This window comes from Dermacentor albipictus, chromosome 2 (assembly GCF_038994185.2).
Source record: "Dermacentor albipictus isolate Rhodes 1998 colony chromosome 2, USDA_Dalb.pri_finalv2, whole genome shotgun sequence".
Taxonomy (NCBI): Eukaryota; Metazoa; Arthropoda; class Arachnida; order Ixodida; family Ixodidae; genus Dermacentor; species Dermacentor albipictus.
In genome coordinates, this window is record NC_091822.1 from 108740249 (window position 1) to 108762811 (window position 22563).

Consider the following 22563-nt stretch of genomic DNA (forward strand, 5'->3'; position numbering starts at 1 on the left):
TCAGCTTGGGCCTCTGTAAGAGCGACTCAGCGCAGTAGGACTGGCAGGACCACACGCCAGCATTAGGCACCGCTTTATGGCTTAGTGTCCAGGAAAAAAGATACACCAGGTGCGCTCGTCGTAGGTGCAAAGGTACCATAGACGAACTCAAGTACGAGACCCTAAAAAAGGGGCCGGTGGATGAGAGATAAACATGTACCCATCCAGTGCTGTCCCGGAGAAGTCTCCCTCCCTCGTGCTCACTCTGCCGACTGCACTTGGTCGCACCACGGCCACCAGCGCGGGCACCTGGTCTGTGGCCAAAGCCACTCCAACAACTGTTGCGAGTGGGAAGGGAGAGGTTAGAGACAACAGAACAGGCCAATGCCTGCACAAAGGCACCAGGGCACACCTCCATCGTCACAGTGTATACTGTAAAGGACTTAATTTTCGTGAGGGGGGAATAGTCATTATTTTTATGAACTGCCTCCTTTTTTACAAAAATTACTTTCAGTGAACAATTTGCATGTCGAAATGCAGGTTTCACTTCTCTGTGTTGTGAAACTCAGTGCCTGCAAATTAGACTTGACTGAAAGCACTTTATATCAAGCACACAGAATATAATTTGTTTGCAAGACATTGAAAATGGCGTCAGAGGAATCAAATTCTGCAAAGTGAAAATAAATTGTGCAGGTGAAGTGATGTGTAAAAAGCAGCATTTTCTTAGGCATGAGGTTTTCTTAGAGGGGCCCTGAACCAGCCCTTGGGCTTGGTGAAATAATATAGTCCGTGGGTAGCATATGCTGCTGTGAACACCTCAGCCAAGTTTTGCTGTCTTACGCAGGGCGTGGAGCATGCAAGCGAAGTGCCAAGTTACCTTTCTCTCGCACGCTCTCTTTTCAAACAGAAGCCTGCTCCTCACTCTCTTCTGGAGAGTTTATTTCGTAATAAAGTGGATTCCCATTCGCTGCTGCTATTGGTAGCTGCAGTCGGTTATGCAGCGTAGATATTGCAGCCGCCACAGGGTGCCGCTATGAGTTTACTGGTTAAGTACACTGCGGCTCACTGAGAACAACCCAATCTGACTTACACTCAGCATGTCGTAGGCACCAAAATCAGAAGTCATGGTGTCTACGTTAACATCCAAAATGAAATTTGAACTGCGCGCCACGGTGACATTTACAAGGCGGAGCGTTGTGGGCACGCCCCACTCCACCATAGCCTTCGCAATGCAAGGCAAGAAAGAGTGGGAACACAGCGGAGGCCATGTTTGATTGCCAATAACTCCACTTCTGCTGAATGCATTGAAGTGCTTATTGTGGCAAAGTATTTCGGAAATAGCATATTTTAACTTCTGATGCCTTTCTCCACTTCGATAAAGAGTGGTCCAGAGCCTCTTTAAGGAAAAGCTGGAACAAGCTTTCTGTTTACCTACATACCCCTTTCGTTTTGCCATGTTTTATTTTAGGTAATGTCACCACTTTCAGGAAACATTTAAGTGAAGGCTCCCCTAAGTCCGTTTTTCTGTTATGCACAAACTGCATGCATGAGAAAATTGAAGGGCACACAGCCCACTGTAGTGCCTGGTAGCAAATCTTTAATTAGGCAGAGCATATACAATAAGCTTTGGCATGTTTTCACACTTCTACACATTTGTCGTGCATAATGTGCACTTCTGCAACATTCAAACAAGTATGTGTCATTATTTTCACTTATCTGCGGCCATTTTTCTCTTCTGCAGGTGACCACAGAGAGCATAGAGAATATCAGGGCTGTTCAAGAGCTAAACCTGGAACCCACCTTTTTTGGCCTGTTCGTCAGCCACCTACTTGTGCCACTTATGTGAGTTTAATGTTGTAAAAGATTCATTTTTCTTTCAGCAGTACGCAGTCCAAGCCTTCTCTTGCATATTGGGCTTGTGGGAGAAGCAGGGGAACCGAGGGGCTCAATTTTGTTACTATGAATATAAAGCCAGCAGGCAATGAAGCCAAGGAAAGCATCGGGGAAGTTCGCTGTAGTTGAAATTGAAATGTAGAAAATAATGAAGAAAAGAGAAATTAAAGTGGACAAAAAGATAACTTGTCGCCAGTGGGAGACAAACCCACAATTTCCGCATTACGCGGGCGTTGGACTTCCCATTGTGCTACGGTGACGGCTATCAATCCGTCCACTAACTTGGGTACTTGGGTTTTACTAGATCTAGCCCTAGGAGTGTAAACCAGTGCCTCTCATAGCCAAAGTGGGCGGATGTGGAGCATCCTTTTTTTGCCTGATGACGTCGCATAACACAACTTGGCATGCGCACCCTGGCTCTGAGTGGCACTGGTTATTCGCTGTGCTCATTCGTAGTGCTGTGCTCATTCGCTTGGCTACAAGTGATGCTATGCTTGTCGCAGGAATGACCACCTAAGAGCTACACTCTAAAAAAGTCCTAATGACTTACTCAGACAGCAAATATATAAATAATCATGCCTTGATTGTACAAGTCGTGCTGTTCAGGTAACACAGGAACGCTGACACATAGACATGAAACATACGTAGACACATGTTTACGTGCCAGTGTTCTGGCGTATATCACATAAGCAGTGCAACTTATAGAAAAAAGACATATCGTATCAACTATTTCCTGTCAAAGCACAGTTTTAAAGGTATACAGTCAACCTTGTTTTATCATGGACATAATGAATGTGATTGATTTCAATTACGCACAAGCACGTTCATCATACCTTGCTGAGGCGATGCTATGCCTACAGTTACTGTTGCTTTTGCCCACAGAGAATCGAAAAAGCGGAGCATCCTGTTCGCACTCTCCTTCGCCTTCTCGCAAGGTGTGATGTTCCTAGTATACGGCTGTGCTTTTCGTCTGGGTGCCTTCCTGGTTACAAGGGGGGAGATGGAAGCCACCAATGTTTACAGGTGGGTGATACAGTTTGTTTAGTTTCTTTCTGTAGATAAAGCATAACCTGTGCAGTGGCACCGAGGCTTCGCTTATTTTATGACTAACAAGGAAAACCGAAACTTGTGCAACTGTATTTCAGATGGATCATAGTTGAAAGATTGCAATTTATTACAGTTGAGAAATGTTTATTGAAGGAACTTGTGTAAGAGCATACTCAAAGAACATTGAACTTGTATATTGTTGTACTAATAGCCAGAATTACAAGCCACTTGTCTCTCCTTCATGATTTTCTTTCTTGTATCTGCATTTTGTGTCCTAGGTAAACAGTAAATGCATCTGGTTTGCCTTCAATTTCAGAACTGGTTCAGGGAGTGGATTCGTTCTATCGCAATCATCTTCATCGACACACTATAAAGGGCTTATATTAGATGCCATTTCTTTCTAACACATTCAGACATCATGCTAGCATGAGTTGCAACGTTGGCTACACTTTCAGGAATGCAAGAGTAGGTAGGTTTTATGCATGACACATTAGACAGCTTTAGTAAGAGTATGGAACTGTTGCTAACCCTGTACAAACTAGTTCATGCAGTGAATCGAGGGGCTCTGGCATTCTGTCAACCTAATTTGCATCTCTCTTAATGAAATGTGCAGTTACTGCCGCCAACTTCTTATTCTTCTGTGGTTTTAATATATTTCATCATAAGTTTGGCCATTGGAAATTCCTCATTTTGCGTGCATGCTCGTGCCCCAGGGTGTTCTTCACAATGGCGTTCAGTGCGGTGTCTGTGGGCCAGTGGACTTCCATGCTGCCCGACTATCTCCGGGCCAGGCTGTCGGCTGGCCTAGTCTTCAACCTACTCGAAGCGGAGACTGAAATCGATGGTTACTCGGATGGTGGCATGCGGCCTGTAAGTTATCTGAATTTTTACGTGGGTCAACACACAACACACCTGCACAGTAAAATAAAGTGAACTTAGATAAATCAATAAAGTGAAAATAAAGTGAGGTGAAGGGCTATCAACGCGTAGACAATCTTCATCTTGTTGTAGCATAAAAAGCATGTTGTGCTAAATGTAAAAACAACATGAAGATGCATTTACCACTCCAATCTGTGCAGGAGCTACAGTGAAGCCTTTATAAATGAATGTATGGTGTTTATTGGTGCAAGGGCCAGGTATGGCCTAAGAGCGCCAGGTTGAAGCCTTTATAAGGAAACATTAAAGGGAGCTATGAAATTGTTTAGTCTGCAATGAGAGCTAGAAGGTTTGAACGAGAGAAAAGTGAATGACGATTAAGGAATAACAGCTGTTCTTAGCATCTCTGAGAGTCCTGCAAGCTGATGCCACATATATTGGTGGCGGCAAAGAAATAATGTTGCAGCGCACTGCACAGCACAGTGCAAGGCAAGCCAAACAGCTCGCAGATAACCAATCTGTCCTGCTGACGATCTCCAAAACCCTAATCACCAGCTCTATGAGGCCTTTATAGGCACTGGGCAGCCGTCGTAAGGCGCCAGCAGTGCACTGGTGAACAGCGCCACCAACTTATCTGGTGGAGCAAGATAAACTTATCTGGTGGAGCAAGAGCAATGGCATGTGATGAAGATGACGGGGCGAAGGTGCACACGGCGCTTTCAGTGACTTTGCACTGCTGCTTCCGAGGCCTGAAAAACTGGAAACCACGTTTTTGTACGTACGTTGCCGCTTGTATGAAGCGGGTCACATTCACGGCATCATGTAGTATGTAAAGCAGAAGACAAGTGCAAATTGCAATGTAAATGCACCCCAACAACAAAGCTCACCGTGGCAAGCAAGGACGTGGAACTCCAGCAGTTTACTGTGTGTGTTAACATTGTCGTGTAGATATTTAATGCATGTCGACTGGCTAAACAGAGCAAAAAATCATGGACAAAGGGAGACGTATGTCTCCACTTTTTGTTTTTTTTGTGCTGCATTGCCAATAGCACATGCGTTGGCACTTTCCCATTCTCTGTCCATTTTCATTATTATTATCATATTTTTCAGCGCTTTTCTGATTTTAATGTCTTGGCAACTGGCCCAGTCTTCAGTCTTGGTTTACTTCACTAAGCCTGGCGTGAAAAGAACCAATGACAGTGTCCAGTGCATATGTGAGGCCGGTGTTGACAGTGAGTGTAAATACGCGATGCTGCGTTGCCAGTTGCCATCAATGCAGAGCACACAGAGTCGCGTACCAGCTGCAACCAGGGCTGAGGCGTGCGAGGAAAGAAAATACACCTCCAAAGAAAAATACTGCGCCGCTGAGAGGGCGGCGAAGTGACGACTACAAATCTGCATGCTCACCTTTGATGCCCAAGCTGCAGAGCCGCCACACCTGTGGAATCGAAGACACGCAATGTACTTCGATCAATGTTACACTGTGGTGACTGGCACCACTAGGTATTGGTACTGGTACTAAACTGTGCAATCAGTGTACAGCGTGGTCAGTGTGCGACAGCGACTTCTGTGTCCTCTCTACCGTATACTATGGCTGCAAGCCCGGCCACCACATACACGAAGCTCTTGTGGATGAACGGCTTCTTTATTTATGTTAGAACAACTAGCCAAAGCAGAGCAGCATCAGAAATTGTGCATACAGTTGCCTATGAATGCGCACCTCCAGACTTTCCACCATTTCGCCTGGTGAGGCTGCGATGAAAATGAACGGAACTGAATGGCCTTACAAGCTTGAGTCATGTTCTAATAGCTGTTCGTCCACCAGAAAAACACAATATGTCTTTTCAGATTGGATAGCACAGCATATTTCGGCAATGCGAAACAGAATAAATGACGGAACATAATCGACCAACGTAGCTGGTGGCTGTGTCTGGCATGGTGGTCACATGCCATTACATTCACGCTGCCGCCACACAAAGGTCAAAGGGGCCGTTGGACCAAACTCCTCCAGGCCCGGTGTATATATAAGGGCCACGATGCCACAGTCTTACACTGCATTCTTCTCACAGATCAAATCACCATTCTGTGAAATCTGGGCCAGTTTGAACAGAGAAGTACTTTTTAAAAGGCTTCCTTTTTTTTTTTTTCATTTACCTGTGGAAGCCTTTGCAGTCTGGCAATTACCACACATTTGCAGCTGCTGGCATTAGAAACTGCAATCCACTGCTCACGTTGTGCTTGAGCGCTGTTTTCCTGTCTGCATCGAAGGGATTGCCATGTTTTGTTGGGGCAAAATGCAAGAACACCCGTGTACAATGCATTGGGTGCGTGTTAATGAACCCCAGGTGGTAAAAATTAATCTGGAGTCCCTCACTACGGCATGCCGCATAATCAGATCGTGGTTTTGGCATGTAAAACCCAAGAATTCTTATTTGACAATGGTCTCAGGCAACTGTTGACATCGCATACCATCAACAGAACCCACAGAATCTCTATATTACATGTGTACTTTCCTTTACACTCCTCTGAATTATAAAACTGTAGTTTGTCATTCTGCCACAATGTGGCCTCATCACAAATAGTATATTGGTTCACTTAAGCCTCTTTGTGCCATGGTAGGTTTGTCTTTCATGCTGCTTTATCAGCTTGTGTGTGGGCAGAGTTGTGCTGTGTAACAAGTTCACATCCTCCAGCAAATGATGCCCTATGTGCTGAAAAGGCACTTGTGTCACTATTGTTAAGTTGTTTGCAGACATAAGACATGCCAAGTTCCCTTTGTTTTACACCATATTTCCAATCCTTCTGGCTTGGGTGACAGTCCTGCTGGTGTTAGTGACTATACCCCTTGAAATGTGTACATTATCATACTGTATTTACTCGTGTAAGGCCCGCCCTCATGTAAGGCTTGAATCCCCACTCTGGAGTGCAGAAATTTGGGGGGGGGGGGAAGTTTCACTAAGCTCACATGTGGCCAAATGGCCAAAGAAGCTCCAAAATGATTTTGTACAGCACAGCCTAAACTGACAACGGCGAGAATCGAGGTTTTGAGGCATCGTCACTTTGCAACAATGCACGATGCACATCGGGCTGCACAGGTAAATGCAAAATGCACCTGTGGCCTCAGTCATCAAGAAATGTAAAGTAAATTAAATTTAATAGAGCACACCATTAAGGGAAAAAAATTTGTAAATGAATTTCCTCTTGTGCTGGCATTCTAAAAACAATGAAAATTTGTTTGCCAAAGCCATCCACTTCTTCATATTGCGCAATTATTCACAGATTTTTGCAACACTGTCCATGTCTGAAACTTTAATTGACAGCTGCAAATATGTTCATAGTTGGCTGCCTACGGTTGCATTATTTCGCAAACAGTTCAAGTGCTGTTCAAGGTTTAAGTGAGTAGCTGCCTCATTTAAGTAACACTTCCGAAAACCCAGTGCACCCAGCAAAGTTTCTAAAAAAATAAGTGTGGACCTTACGTGAGCAAATATAGTATGTTAAACTTGTGTGAAACAAATGTCTGAATAGGCTTATAGAAATACACGTAGCATGTCAGGCATTAACTTGTTATCTAGTTTCTTTATTTCCAAAAGTCAAGAGTGCAAAAGCAAAAACATGCAGACAAGTATCCCAAAGTCAAGGGCTGTGCCAGGACGCTCTTTTAGTACTTCTAATCAACTTGCAAGTACGTATGTAATTTAGACGAAGATAATTATGCATGTGCCATAATTAAAACAGGTAGGTTTCATGTAAACTCTAGTGGGAAAACATTTAGGAAATTTTATGTCTATGTGCGCATCGCTGACCACCAATAATATCGGGGCTCATAACCACTCTAAAACAGAATGTAGTATGGAAACTTAACAAATAATGGCACTTTGAGGTGTGATAAATTACATTTTTATATCACGGAGCTTGTCAATCAAAAGACAACGGCCTTAACTTACTTGCTGAATTATGTACAAGCTGGCCCGCCCTCTTCTTGTGTGACTTTACGCAGGAGGTGAGCAGCCGAGTGTCCCTCAAGGGGGTCACCTTTGCCTACCCAAGCCGTCCGCAAGTCACAGTGCTCCAGGGGCTTGACCTTGAGCTAAGCCCAGGCGAGATGGTGGCACTGGTAGGCGCCAGTGGCTGTGGCAAGTCCACCGTGGTCGACATTCTTCTGCGTTTCTACGACCCCCAGTGTGGGCAAGTGGTGAGCCTCTCTGCTCGGTGCAGCTGCTTATTGTTATTGCTTATTGTTATTGTTATTGCTTATTGTTTGTTTGTTTAGCCGCTTCAGTGGCCCTAGTGGCTGTGGTATGGCGGCCACATTCTGATGGTGGCATTATGTAAACATGCTCACGTGCTGAGAGTTAGGTGCAATTAAGGAACCTCATATGGTCAAAATTAAACCAGAGCCCTCCTACTGCGGTTTTTCTCATAGTGCGTGAGTTGCTTTGAATTGTCAAACGCCATAACTTGGGTTCGCTTTTTCTTGTGTTTGTTTGTCGATTTGACAATAGGGCCAGCTGCCCTCTGGCAGGAAAAGTAAGAGTGATAACTCGTGATGAGACACTTCACATTATGTCCTGCACTATGACAAAGGAAAGCAATCTTGGTCTTGATAGCATAACAGCCGCACAGAAGGCGGTACACAAATCAGAGTGCAAATGGAAGTGTGCTGTGCTCACTCACAGGTGCATGGGCACACATCTAGCAGCAATGCTAATTGGAAAGTGCTTACAGGTGCTTGGATATGGGCAGACGAGCCTACAGACTACATGCAAATAATTATGTACACTAAGTTTCATGGGCCACTTATGCACTTTCCATCCAAAGAGGACCTGCGTTCATTTATTTGAGTATAATATGTCGACCAGCAACTTGTGTGGACAAAAAAAAAATTCCATGCAAGTTTGCAACAGATCAAAGTATAATAAAGTCGCTGTCCCACCAATCACCTTTTTTGGGACCACAGTAAAATGTGTTCATGAACTCAGTAAGACATTCTACAATGAATCAAGTCACTCTGCTTTCTTGTCAAGTCAGTGGCTTTTATTTTATTTATTTATTTTCCCTTGTTAGCATTGAGACATTTGTTACTTTTAAGGCATATATGGAAGGTGACGTATGGCATTTCATCTCAGCTTCACTTAAAAAAAAAAAAGGGAAGATGGTGCTGGGCCACTGAGAAAACATACAAGGGGTTTTGCAGTGGTCTTCAGTGAGTTCGTGACATTGGCTAGTGACTAGTTGACAAGTTGTGATTAAGCGACATTCATAACTAGTGGTGATTAAGTGGCATTTGTAGGTGCTAATATTTTAACCTTTTAGGCCACTGTATTTTGCAAGTCTTATGCAGTATATTCTTGGCAACGGTAAAAATAGAGCTATTTGTAGTTTCGAAATGAAAAGGACACGACAGCTCATGTGCTTCTTCAGTGTGAGGGGGATCCCACCTTAGCCGACTCTTGCAAAGGTTAAGGGAATGGAGGAAAAGGTAATATAGAGGATAAACTGCCTGTCAAATAAATTAAGTGAGCATCTTTTAAGGTAAACTATGTTGGCACCTTTTCTGTGCTAGGCGGGCAGCTTGTCACCTTTGTTTAGTTCTCATAGGTTCACTGAAATTCTTAAACCAAACTTAAACTTTGATATGACCAACAGATTTATAATGTCCACATGTCTTCGTATTACAAGGAGTCCAATGCATTTTTGAAAGCTGCGCTAACTTGCTGATCTGTGGTGGCTGATCCCTGGCTCCCTTGTGGTTTTGCGTGCAGTACCTGGATGGCGTGGATGTACGTGCAGTCAACGTAGGATACCTGCGGCAATGCATAGTGGCCTGCGAGCCACGGCTGTCCTTAATGGACCGCACCCTCGGGGAGAATGTGGTGTATGGCCTTGACCCCTCTTCCGGGGTACCCAGCCAGGAGGAGCTAGAAGAGGCAGCCCGCATGGCACGTTTGCACGATTTCGTCAGCCAACTCCCCTTGGTGGGTACACGTTAGCACTGGCATAAAGTAGAGCATACGTGAAACAGCTTTGCTGTTGCGAGTACTGCAAGAGAGCATTGCTCTGCAAGTGTAGTCGTATAAGCGCAGTGCTTCAACACTTGTTTGTGATGGACAGCTGCTTTGCAAGGCCTCGAGAATGATGGAAACCGTCCCGTACAGCAGGGTACTGTCATGTTATGAATAAAGCTCGAACATGAGAACGCAAACCGCATGAACACGTTTCTCTTTCCACATTTGCCGGTGTGTGCAACACCTGTGTCATTCATTCCCGAGCATTTAGCTTTTGGGCTAGAGCACTTTTAGTGCCCAGTTATGACACACTCATACATTGCAGTTATTCTAATACTGTGTCTTTGTGTTAGTGTTTCATTTGTAGCATGATGATGATGGAGTGTCATCGTGGAGTTTAAAGTTGTTTGGGATCATTTTGGTACCGAGACAGACGGAAGAAAGTGCTCATTTGAAGCAGTGCAATTCTAGCTAATGTTGTCTACTACTGATCATGAGGTTGGATGTTTAGTCAATGTCACATAGGTTGGTCCGAGGCAAGGGTGAAACACGTACACCTGTGTGTTAGAATTTTCATGTGTACAAAGGAAATACATATTCACACAGACAGTTTCTTGCAAGAAGTACCATATTTACCCGAATCTAGGCTGGCCCCGATTCTAAGCCCGGAATGTCCGAAGACAGAAAAAAATTTTAAAAGCTTACCTCAAATGTAAGCCAAACAAAAATAGTGAAGACAGCGTTCACAAAATGAAAACAGTGTTTCTTTAATATGAACATGCAGAGTTCCCTCTACGTTATCATCGCCGGTAGCCTCGTCGCTATAGCCCACACCACACGCACGCTTGCGGACGCGCGCAAGCTCGCGTCCGCACGGCCATGCATGCACAGACAGTGCGGCACGGCTTGCACGCATCGAAATGCAGCGCAACTTCGCTTAACAGCTCCTCTCTGTTATCACGCACTTATTTTCCTTATCGATGTCATCTCCTCGTTGCGGCACACGCAAAAAGCGTCCCCTGTTGCCCCCTCCAACGGTGGACGTTTTTCTCATCGATTCTGAAGTCCCGCCTGGCTTGAACGTTTGATGATGCCTCTGTGGCTATAGCCGAATTTTTCATTTGAAAGCGGCACTATAGTGGCATCGCCTGTTTGATGCCATTACGATAACGCCATGCTGTGGGCGATGCTGCACGCCGATACGACGCAGGTAAAAATAGCAACATCACTCAAGTACTTCAGTTGGCTATTGGCACGGCTAATAGCAGCTACAATACTGACTTTTCTAGATGGCGCTAGCTATGCACCATATTTATCATTTTCAATGATAAACTGGCGCGTATTTTTTTAAAATCCTTGAGTCTAAGCCAACCCTAGGGTTTAATATATAAGATTATTTGAAAAATACTATCGGCCTAAATTCGAATAAATACTGTATATTAAGCTAAGTGCACATTCAGAGAATGGCTAACTCGGCTACCATCGCTTGACTTCGGCCTCAAGATGGCTTTCTGGAAGCCTTATTGTTTATGTCGGTCCCCCTGTTGTACTGTTTTCTCTCAATCTTTGTAGTGATGAGATTGTGTCAAACATTGATTTCAGCAAGCTTTCTTAGTTAGGCTAAGCACCGTAACTACACTTGTCATCTTGCATGATATCCTGGATTGCTCCTAGCCGCTACACGTTCAATCTTCAGTTGTACACAAAGTTAGTGGAGTGGGCAAGCCAGCATGGGGAGAGAAGAACAATAAGGAACTGGGTGTACCTGAGACAACTAAAATATTATTGTATCACTGACTTCTTCTGTCAGTGTCAAGGGACAAGATTAGCTGCACCACAGATTTGCTGCCTAAGCATTTGTCCATGACCTAACGCACATTAAAACTATGAGAAATGTCAGCAAGGTGTACATGCCAGAAATTGTGCTTTCGCAGGGCTACGACACACCCCTGTGTAACTCTGCCATGACACAGCTGTCAGAAGGACAGAAACAGCGAGTTGCGCTTGCACGGGCACTTGTGCGCAAGCCCCCCATTCTGGTCTTGGATGAGGCTACGTCCGCCTTGGATGCTGATGCTGAACAGGTGAGTATTTTTGCTGTCAACTGATTTGTCCTCTTTAACCCTTTAAGTACCGTGCTCAAGCATGCATGTCTGGGAACCTATGCACACACCCCTGGTCAAGCCTGAGTGAAGCCGCATCATACTTTCTGCACACTCCTGGCCTTTCCCGAGATAATTTGCAAATCTGAAGCATCCGTAGACTGCTTGCGTCATCTGCGCAACAAGTTCTAAAATGTTATGGCAGGTTTGGTTTTTGTAGGACAGATTGCGGCACCATCTTATTACACAAGCTTATTTGTCGGTGTTGCTCATCACTCTTGTTTTCCAACATGCCAAGATGGCACAAAAAGCCTGTGGTTGCTTTTTTAACAATGCTGAAATTCAAGAAATTCTTACGAACTCTGATTCTGAAAATCTAGGTGTTGATTGCAAGGCATATTCAAGGGACAATGACAGTAACAAGGAGGCCATGCTGCCTGTAGAACGTAATTCTTTTAATTAAAATCAGTGATTACCATGTCTTAGTCTTGGTTTGAATTTCCAGATTAATAACTCTCTAGAAGGTTCAGTAGCATATTGCCAATAAATAAAATGTGAATTAAAAGCCTGTTGATGTTTTACCGAGGCGGAAATTGAATTTGTGCCACTTTTGGAAAAACCATTGGCATGCAGTCAGTGGAAATGCCTGAAATGCCCAGCAGCCAAAAAAGGTCAAGCCCCATCCTGTTTTGTAGGAGCACATCACGATTTCTCTGATTTTACAGAACTGTCTTGGATTAGAGCACCTTCACCATTATGATTGTGCCTGCTTTATTAATGATTTCAAAAAGCTGCAGCTCACCCTATGTGTTTGGTGCTTTGGTCATAGATGGCAGCACCATATTTTCTATGCCCAATGAATCGGAAGAAAATTTTAGTGGAGTCAGATGGACGTCAAAGCTGTGGGGTCTCAAGCATACTCTTGGGAGAAAGGAATGACATCACAGTAGTGGAAACAAAGCAAAGGGCATTTTACACCTTCTATAAAATAGGCCAGCTAGCTAGCGCATATGAGCGAATGGGAAGGCATCTTCGAGGCGGTCCCGCAAAGCACCCTGCCGAGAGTGCGTTCCTGCCACCCAAGAGGAGGAGGCTACTTCCTTTTGTGTTCGAGTGTCCCTGCCATCAGGTGGAATTAGCAGCGGATCACGCGTCCCCACAAAGCTTGCATCCAACATGACAAAAAAAAAGGAAAATTGGGTGCATGCCGCAGCAGTTCTAGTTAGTGGCAAACTGCAGTGTTGATCTGAAACGTCAAAAAATAAATTTGAATTATGAAGAACCAACCCAAGTTGTTGTCCAAAAATGCAGTTATCATTCTTTGGGAGGTGGTTATTTGTGACTCCGTGTTGCACCATGTCGTATTGGTGGCTTTCCCCCTCACCGATGTGCTTTACCTATATGTGGGAGCCAACTGGTACTTCGAGTGCCACTTCCTGAAGGACCAGTTCGAAACCACATGCAGTATCTGTCACCGCCTCTGATTGCAGACGCTATAACCAGAGGCGCAGCATCCTAAACGACAGTGTCTGTGCCTTCAGCCAGAAGCGCAGCATCTCAATAGACAGTTTTAGTACTGCGTCATGACGATACGTACGCAGCACGCAAGGGCTTTGCGGAACGTAGGAGCGCGTGTCGCGTTGGGGCTTTTAGTACTGCGAAATGCCTACGTACGTAAGAGGGCGAGCGTTAGACGCCGGGCGCGTCAGAGCGTATGGCCGCGTCCGCCAGTACGTCGAACCGTCGGCCAAACTAGACGCTGTTGATCTCGCTAACGTGATGTAACTTGTGGGCGCGTTACCGCTTCATCGGACTATATTTAGGCCTTTAAGAGACTCTACTTTTAATGCGGATATAATGCACGAATCATATCGAGAAGAATAAAAAAACGAGTACTTGCTTTCTCAGGCTGGCACGGTCATTTGCGACAAACTGCGCCAAAAGCAGGTCGAGCCTTTCGCGCAAACAGCACACACTGAACACTTCCTCAAAAACAAAGTTCCTATTTTTGCTATGCATTCCCAACGTGCAGGGTCTGGGAATGCCTTCTGCGCGTTCACTTCACGCAGCAAAGCCAAATCGTAGGCCATTGAAAGTACCGCCTTCCGCGAGTCGCCTTTGACGCTGCCATCTTGGGAAACTCTTTTGTCTCGCGCTCTCCCGAACAAACGAGAACCACGAGAGCAGCACGCAAGGCTCCCTCCGTACGCACGCAAGAATCGGATGCGTGCGTACGCAACGGCCGCGTACGCATCTCGTACCGTTTGTGTTGCGTTCTGCACATGCGCAGTTTGCAGAACGCAGCGATCTTACGTACGCAACGCCGTTGCGTACGCTACGTACGCAGTACTAAAACTGTCTAATGACAGAATCTCAAAATGCTAGCTGTTACGAGGAAAGAGAGCAAGAATGCTCCCGTTACCACCATGCCATTGTGCAGTACTGCACAGTACCATCCCACATTTGTATCATATTACCGTGTGGTTTTCACCGCAGTGTTAGGCTGCATGAGCTTTGGTATCAGCCTATGAAAACAGTTCAGCACTCACAAGAGATCATGATTAGTTCCCAAAGAAAGCTAAATGCTTTAAGATAGCAGCAGATTCTAGCAAGCGGAGCAGTGAAACCTCCTTCCAGACAACACTTAGCCAGCAAATGTATAGCAATCGTGTTGATTATAGGATCGTGTTGATTGTATGTCTCGTCTGAATCTCATCTCTTCGTCTGTGCTTGCTTTCTTCTAGAGTTGGTTATATTAACTATATGGGGCAATGGTTGGCGATATCAGATGAAATTGTTCCTGCACTACTAATCCTATTGTCAAAATTAGTGATGAAAAGGTCAAGAGCAGTGGAGGTAGTTACTGCAATATAAGAATAATAATAATGTACTAATGTAATAATAATGTTACTGTAGCATTAAAGAAGCCAAATGAGGAAATTCTGTTATTGAGGTTGAAAGCATTATTGTTCTTTTCTAAAGCATTTATGTTTAAAAAACCTTCTCAGATAAATCAATAATTATTCATGTTTACAAAGTCAGATAAGTCATCTAGGAAATGTAAGAGTCAAGGTACGCTTCCAGTTGTTGGGTGGAATATAATGGATAGGACTTCATTTTCGTCTCTCAAGGTTAGTATTTCATAGTCGTTGGCTGTGACTCTGGAATCTGTTACAGCTTCATAGTTTTGGCACTTAGCATTGTGTATTGCAACGCTGCCTCCACGCTTACTTTGACGATTTTTGTGAAACAATTTGTAGCCGTATAAATTTACCATTGGCAGCCATCATAATACGAACTTTCAGAAATCAATATACGTATCAGTAAATCTGAAAGAACATTCATTTAAAAAAAAACGTATCTGGCCTTCTTTATTGGCCACTGAACAAGCGGTGAGATATAAAGCAGATGTATGAAATGCATTGGGGAGGTCAACATTGTAGGGCAATGCAAATTCAAGACATTCCATATTGAATTATTTGTCTAAGCACGCTCCTGACACCAGTCAGGATCCATAACATATTTTAGGGAGATCCTCTTCGTGTTCAATCCTTGTAGCTGATGAGTGTTCGGACTGTCCTGCAAAGACCTTGCCGTCGTCGGACCTAATTGTCTTCCAGTTATGCTGATGCTTTCTTCCAAGAAGTCGCTTCAGTGTAGGGCACAAGTGCTCATTTACCTATACTAGTTCCAAGTTGTCTAGCCCAATGCATATGTCGGTAATCCTCATGGTTTTAGCCTTCTTTAATGTGGCATCCTTCTTAGCTTGGGATTTAAACTGAATTACGTTGTTGCTCCTACCTGAAGGTCTGGTTGGTGCACAAAGTCATGTATCAATGTCATTTGCTGATATTTCTTCTTTCACGGCCTGGCCAATTCGAGAAACAAAGTTGAAAACATCTTCATTGTCATGACTACTAACTGCCTGTATTTTAAAATTCTTCTTAATAGAATACTGCTCTGACTGCACAAGCCGTCTTTCTAGTTGTTGTGTCTTGCATTTGAGATCGACATATTTTGCCTGTGGTTCCTCATTGTCTGGGTCTAATTTACTCTTTTCCTTCTGCTCAAGGGTTAGCTTTTGTTTTAGTTCTTTACTCGTTCTGTACGCATACTCGAGACCTTGGGCAAGGTTTCCTTGTTAAATTTTTATTTTTTCTTAGTTCATTCCATAAATCTCATTCCGCAGCCCCAGGGAAGCTTTCCATTCTTGTTTATATTCTTCCTTTAGACGTGCAAATTCACCCTTCATGTCTTCTTTCAATTTAGACATGTCTTTAAACATTTAAGCAAGCACACTAAGAAGAAAAGAACTTGCGATAATATCTAGAACTGTGCTTGGCAGCAGCAACTAAAGGAATCAAACGCTGTAAAAGAGCATGAACCTGCATTGAAAGAGCAGAAAGGGCGCTCAGCAATCGTTTCTAATGCGTCGCCACTGCCAAGCGGGCTTCTCTCTAAAGGACTCTGATTTCACCCATGGCAAGGAGTGCAAATGATCGTTCCAGGCTGTCTGTGCCTTAGTATTTTGGTTTTATGAGCCACAGGCCTGGATTCAAAACACATTTGCCAATTTGTTCATCCTGTGACAACAATAACAATGACAATTCTTATTCTCATTGTCGCATAACCGCAATCATTTTTAATTTTTTTGCTTCTGCTACCAGCCACAGCAGCTTAGTGGCTATGGTATCATGCTGCTGAGCTCAAAGTCACATATTTGATCCCGGCCACATTTCATTGGGGGGGGTGAAATGCAAAAACACTTGTGGTACTTATATTTTCATGCGTGGTAAGGAATTCCAGGTGGTCATAATTCATCCGGAGTCCCCCTCTACCACGTGCCTCATAATCATATTGTGGTTTTGGCGTGTGAAACCCCCCAATTAGATTAATTAGTTTAAATAATTTCCTTCTTCCCTTCTCCCACCTGCCACAGTGGCTATGGTGTTCTGCTGATGAATATGGGGATGCAGGTTCAGTTCCCAGCTGCAGTGACTGCATCTCAATAGGGGTGGTGGTCAAAATTAGTCCAAAGCCCTCCACTACGGTGTTACTCATAACCCATTGTGCAGTTTCAGGACATTAAACTCCACTATTTAATTTAATTCCCTTCTCCCAGTGCAAAGTAACTGGCTAGAGCCAGCAGGCTAAGCTCTCTGCCTGTTGCTGTAAATAAACATTCGTTCTCTCCCCCTCGGAGAGCGCAGCTTAGATTATCTTGTTGTGGCGCAAGCTGAACAAGGACAACAGAAAGGCACATCTGACATATATAGTGCTAACTTTCAACAACAGATTCATTTCCCATTCTCGTCGCTATATATACACCCTCGAAACATCATACAGCACATGTAAAATTTCAGTAAAAACGAACAAAAAAATTAACTAGGAACCAAACTCGGAAACTGGGAAATGTTACTCATGCTATATGACGTTTCGAGGGTGTATGTATAGCGACGAGAACGGGAAATAAATATTTTGTTTAAAGTTAGCGCTGTGTGTGTCAGATGTGCCTTTCTGTTGTCCTCATTCAGCTTGCGCTACAACAAAATAAGGTATGCCGTACCAACAAGCCCTTATAGCTATCCTCATCCACAGCTTAGACTTCTTTTGCTCTTTTTTTTCTCAAGAAACTGCCTTCAACTTTTGCAGCCAGCTCTAACTGCATTTGTAAAGCAATGTGTGAATGTACGGCACAGCAGCTTCTTTTCACGTGCCAAGTAGGAATGTGCTTGCAGCCCTCATTGCGTGACAACGTGCGAGTGATTGTGATGACAGTCGCAAATGTTTTGCTTGAAAGGCCTCCACTGCGTGCCTGCCCTGGGATTGCGTGTGTTTACACAAAAGCCTGGCATGTCAGCCAACTGATATCGGGCTACCATTGCTCACTGCTTCCACTGTTCTACAATCTGCTGTCTATTGTGTTCGCCCCTGCTTTGTCAACTTGCACTTTTCTCTTTTAATTTGTAGCTCAAAGGTATTCGTAATGTCTGAATGGCATCTTTTTAGCTTTTTATTTTGACCGTATTTCCTGTGAGTCATTTGTCATTCCTCATTTCTGGGTACTTGCCTTGACGGCTTAGCGATTATGGCATCCTGGTGCTCAGCATGAAGGAGTAAGTTCAATTCCCAGCAAGAACAGTCACATTCTGATCGGTACAGAATGTAAAAATGGTTGCATGCTTAGACTTAGGTGCATGTTAAAGAGCACCAGGTTGTCACAATTGATCCAGAGCTGGACAGGGTTGTGATTTGAGCTTGTCGGTAGGTCATTGGGAAGGTGTTCAGTGCAGTGCAACTATTACACAAATGCAGAGGAAGAATTGGTTCAGGTAATGTTTCTGAGTTTGACAAGGGTACTTTGACATTGCTGTGGCGTTGACACATGAAGTCTGACCACCTCTCATTGCAGTTTGGTAATGATGATATGTAACCATTAATTGCAATTATTTTTCTGGAGATAAGCATTAAGCAAATACAAGCCAAGTTGCCAGCCCATACATTCGTTCTATATGTCTGTTTAATTTAAAGGTCACTCACACTTTTGAAAAAGTCCACCTTATGAAGAAAAAAAGAAATGATAGCATAGATGTGATCATGAGTATAATGAGCTCACTTTGACATGATATTTTGTTCAGAACTTAATTAATATGTAATTTCAGTGAGGTTTAGATACATTCTTTGGTGACAGCATTCACAGGTCAATAAAATTAAAATGCAAAGCCATTTCCTTGTTTGGCAGGTTGCCAAACGCAAGTTATCAAGATGCTGGCTTTCAGCGTGAATGATGTGGGTTCAGTTCCTGCAGCTGCCATAGTATTTAATTCTTTACATTCAACTTTTCGTCTCCTATAATGAGGCAAATTCTGGAAAAAAAAATAGAAAGGTTGACACTATTTCATCTTTACAGTCTGGAAAAGATGGGATAAAAATATGTACCTGAACACTTACCTGCATTCATGAGAGGGCACAGAGTACACTTCACCAAAAGTTACGATTAGCATCTACTAATAATTGAAACACTGCTATTATCTTGTGGTTCTTGTAGTTTCAATTCCTTATGACTCTGGTTCCTTGTCACTTGGCACTCTTCATTTCTGAGTATTTGCGTTGATGGATTAGCGATTGTGGCATACTGGTGCTCAGCATGAAGGAGTAGGTTTAATTCCCAGCAAGAACAGTCACATTCTGATCGGTGCAGAATGTAAAAATGGTTGCGTACTTAGACTTAGGTGCATGTTAAAGAGCACCAGGTTGTCAAAATTAATGCAGAGCTGGACAGGGTTGTGATTTGAGCTTGTCGGTAGGTCATTTGGAAGGTGTTCAGTGTAGTGCAACTATTACACGAATGCAGAGGAAGAATGGGACGCACGCACACAACATTCTTGAAAGTTAGCACTGTGTATATTGCCTGTTTTTCCTCTCTGTCCATGTATTAGTTTTGCTACACAGAACATCTTTGTGATAAACCGCAGCCATCCACTACTCTGTCTTTCATTGCCTCTGTGCTGCTCTTTGATGCTAAGCCTTATGATTTGATTTGATTGGATTTGGTTTGATTCGTTCCAGGCTGTCTTGGAAGCAGTAAAAAATAACCTGGGGGATCGTGCCTGCATCTTCGTGAGTCACCGCCTGTCTGCCATCAAGGTGGCGGACCGCATCGCAGTCATGGACCATGGTACTATCATGGAGCAGGGAACGCACGCGCAGCTTATGCAGATGCAGGGCGTGTATCACAGGCTCGTAGAGAAAAGCCTTATTTTGGCGTGACACAGGAAAAAGCTTACACACGCTAACATAGATTACGTGTTTGTCACATCAACAGCCATCAATCATCATCATTATTGTCTACGAAGGAGGGGCACCATATTGCCATTCGTATTGCCACCAGAGGCCTTATACGAAAGCTTGGCTCTTTACTGCGGTGCATTTTTCTGAAACAACCAAGACTCATAGAAGCTCCATGCTACTCACAGTTACTCCCACTGTGCAAATGTTGTGTTGTGCACTCCACTCACTGACAATCTAAGAATTCAATGTGAATGCTGCCCTCAAAACCACTGCAACTGCCCTCCATACTGCTGCACTCCATGCTGCTTCATTCCATGGTCTATTTCCCGGGAGATGCCGATACTGAAAGAAAATTCACATATGCTACAAAATCACATAAATGAGCAAACATAATTGGCTGGCGCATTTACACAAATTTCTTTAGTGTTGAACAGTACTGTATTCGCCACCGCATTCTGTGGTTGTCACCCGCTTATACATTTAAGGTTTCTGGTAAGTAGCTGGAGCTGTGGGGCATCACGTAGCATGGAACTCTGTGGCAGAATTTCTCTCACTGGGTCACCTGTGCACCTCGGGAAAGGAGACACACAGCACCATTGTATGTTTGTTTCCGACTGGTGGATGCACTTAACACAATGTGATCTTTGGCTTCTGTTACAGACACAAATGCTTCAACGTTCTATGTGGTCAGACGAACTTGTTCTTGGCCTAGTTGGTATTTGCTGCGAGACACCATTGCCACTAAAAGGATGCACACAAAAACACATGCACTAAGGAAAACAATCGCGTCATAATTATTTCCTTTCATGTTTGTGTTCTTGTGCGCATGCTTTTAGCAGCAATGGTGTCTCACTTCATTTTAATCAATGGTCAGAGGCCTCCAAGCTGAAGAACCAGCCAGCTTTTATAAGCAGAATGTTACCTTATGACGCTGCAGTCTTGCATGTTCTCAGACTTGCTGACTGTATGGAGGGTGGCAATGGCCTAACAGAACCTCAGTTAGAGTTGATCGCTTTCTTAAGGTGGTTCGGAAGGAAGGCATCAGTAATGCATGCATAGCAGAAAGCTTGGCAATGTCTTCTGCACTTATGCACAGCACCTCCAGGACTTGCAGAAACAAAGATGAAGTAGGAGAGAATTTGCAGATCATGTAATAATGTGTGCAGAAACATGGTATGTTGAAATGTGTCATGACTTGCATGTATAGATTTACATAGCCACATACCTAACATTTGATGCTACTTTTAAGAAACTTGGTATGGAATAAGTTATGTACACATTCTTGTTATTAGTTGCTCTTGATGTGTCCTGTTAAATGCCAGAATATGAATGCACTCTTCAACAACACATTCTGTTCACCATCTTGGCAGGCACAGAGAACGTAAATTTGTCTTGCAATGTATTTATGCTGACCACAAGCTTTACACCTCTTTCCAGATAATTCTCTCGCTTCTATCAAATCTCGAAAAGGTGACTGTACTCGTGGTTTAAGGTCTTGTTGATGTAACCCCACATTGCATGATACCGTAGTAATACGATAGTCCATGTTTCACGAATGTTTTCAATCGCAGGAATTAGCAGTCTTAAGTGGGTCAAGCGACAAACATTATGTAGGTACAATGAAACCTCATTAAACCGTAGTTGGCCGGAGCTCAGAAAAAGTACATACTAAATGGTAGTACTCCTTAACCAAAACAGTATGAGATCACCCACTCACCTATCAAAATTGTAACTCGGAGAGACTAAGATGAAAGGGCAGAAACATGCAGTATTTATTCACTTCGCGCAACAAAAGTCTCTTATTTTCGTTTGATGCTGCGGCGGCCTAGCAGCAACGGCAGCGGCCTGCAACTTACTGATGCTGCGAGCCAGCTTTTCAGCCAGCCCCCTCTTCTTGGCAAACACTCACATGGCAGATTTCTCATTGGCATTGTATATTCTCCGTGCAATGGCATGGTGCGCTGCAGAAGTCACGGGCGCCCTTTTCATTGAAGGGTGTTGTTCTCGTCATGACGATTGCATTCATGAGGCTGGCATAACGTGCAACTTCTGCCACTGTTGGGCCTGAATCGCCTGTGCTGTCGCTTTCCATGTCGTCCTCATCACTGTCATTAGGCAACCCTTTGGCAACAACAGAGGTAACGATGGCAAAAAGTCAAACCTCGTAGCCGACATCTGTTCGCGGTCGCAGCAGCGCTGCCGAGCAACTTCTTCACATTCCAAATGCCAGACACTGTAGTCAACGGTAGATCCTTACCGTGTGCCAGCACCCACTTCTTCGTGCCACATTCGATAGCACAAGCAATGTCCAATTTTTCTTCTACACTGAGCACTCGGGTGTTTTTTATCCGAGCTTCAGCATGACACGAGTCCTAGCTTACACGACGCCAACAACTCTCTGGCACGGCGCTGAAATGATGTTGATGTAGCTTCAGGAGCTCGGAGGCCCTTGTTCTGATCTCTGAGGCTTATTGTTCTGATGGCATAGGGACGATGTACCGCTAGGATTGCAAAACGATAAGTGGAAACACTATGTGTTAATCATTGCATACGCAATAAACTGGTATGGTTCGTGTGGATACAAAACGTGTTATGTTCAATGGTCGCTGAGTCAGGGATTTGACTTTACTACTTTTAAAACGAAGCTACTGTTTAAGTGGGTATGGTTTAATGAGGTTTTACTGTGCAGCCTTTGTCTAAAGTATATCAGTGCCTTCATCATATATGTCATTCAGGTGTGTGGTGCGGTTATTGTGGTGCTTCTGACACTGCAGACCTCTCAGTGGTGAGTACAAAAGTAATTTTCATTCCCCAGGGAATTGGAACTTATGGTATATCACAGGAATTTCCTTAACCAGCCTGTAGTA

General features: G+C 43.9%; 1 protein-coding gene across 5 annotated transcripts in view; it reads left to right on the forward strand.

Moving 5' to 3' along the window:
* Positions 1-21856, forward strand: part of LOC135900786 (ATP-dependent translocase ABCB1-like) — a 180689-nt gene extending 158833 nt beyond the window's left edge. For all 5 annotated transcript variants that reach the window (XM_065430360.2, XM_070533847.1, XM_065430362.2 and 2 more), the window contains 7 exons: positions 1721-1821; positions 2755-2895; positions 3633-3789; positions 7796-7990; positions 9561-9773; positions 11738-11887; positions 19475-21856. In XM_065430360.2, coding sequence (XP_065286432.1) covers positions 1721-1821; positions 2755-2895; positions 3633-3789; positions 7796-7990; positions 9561-9773; positions 11738-11887; positions 19475-19675 — 1158 coding nt within the window. In that variant the 3' untranslated portion in view covers positions 19676-21856. The remainder of the gene's footprint in view (positions 1-1720; positions 1822-2754; positions 2896-3632; positions 3790-7795; positions 7991-9560; positions 9774-11737; positions 11888-19474) is intronic.
* The last annotated feature ends 707 nt before the right edge of the window (positions 21857-22563 follow it).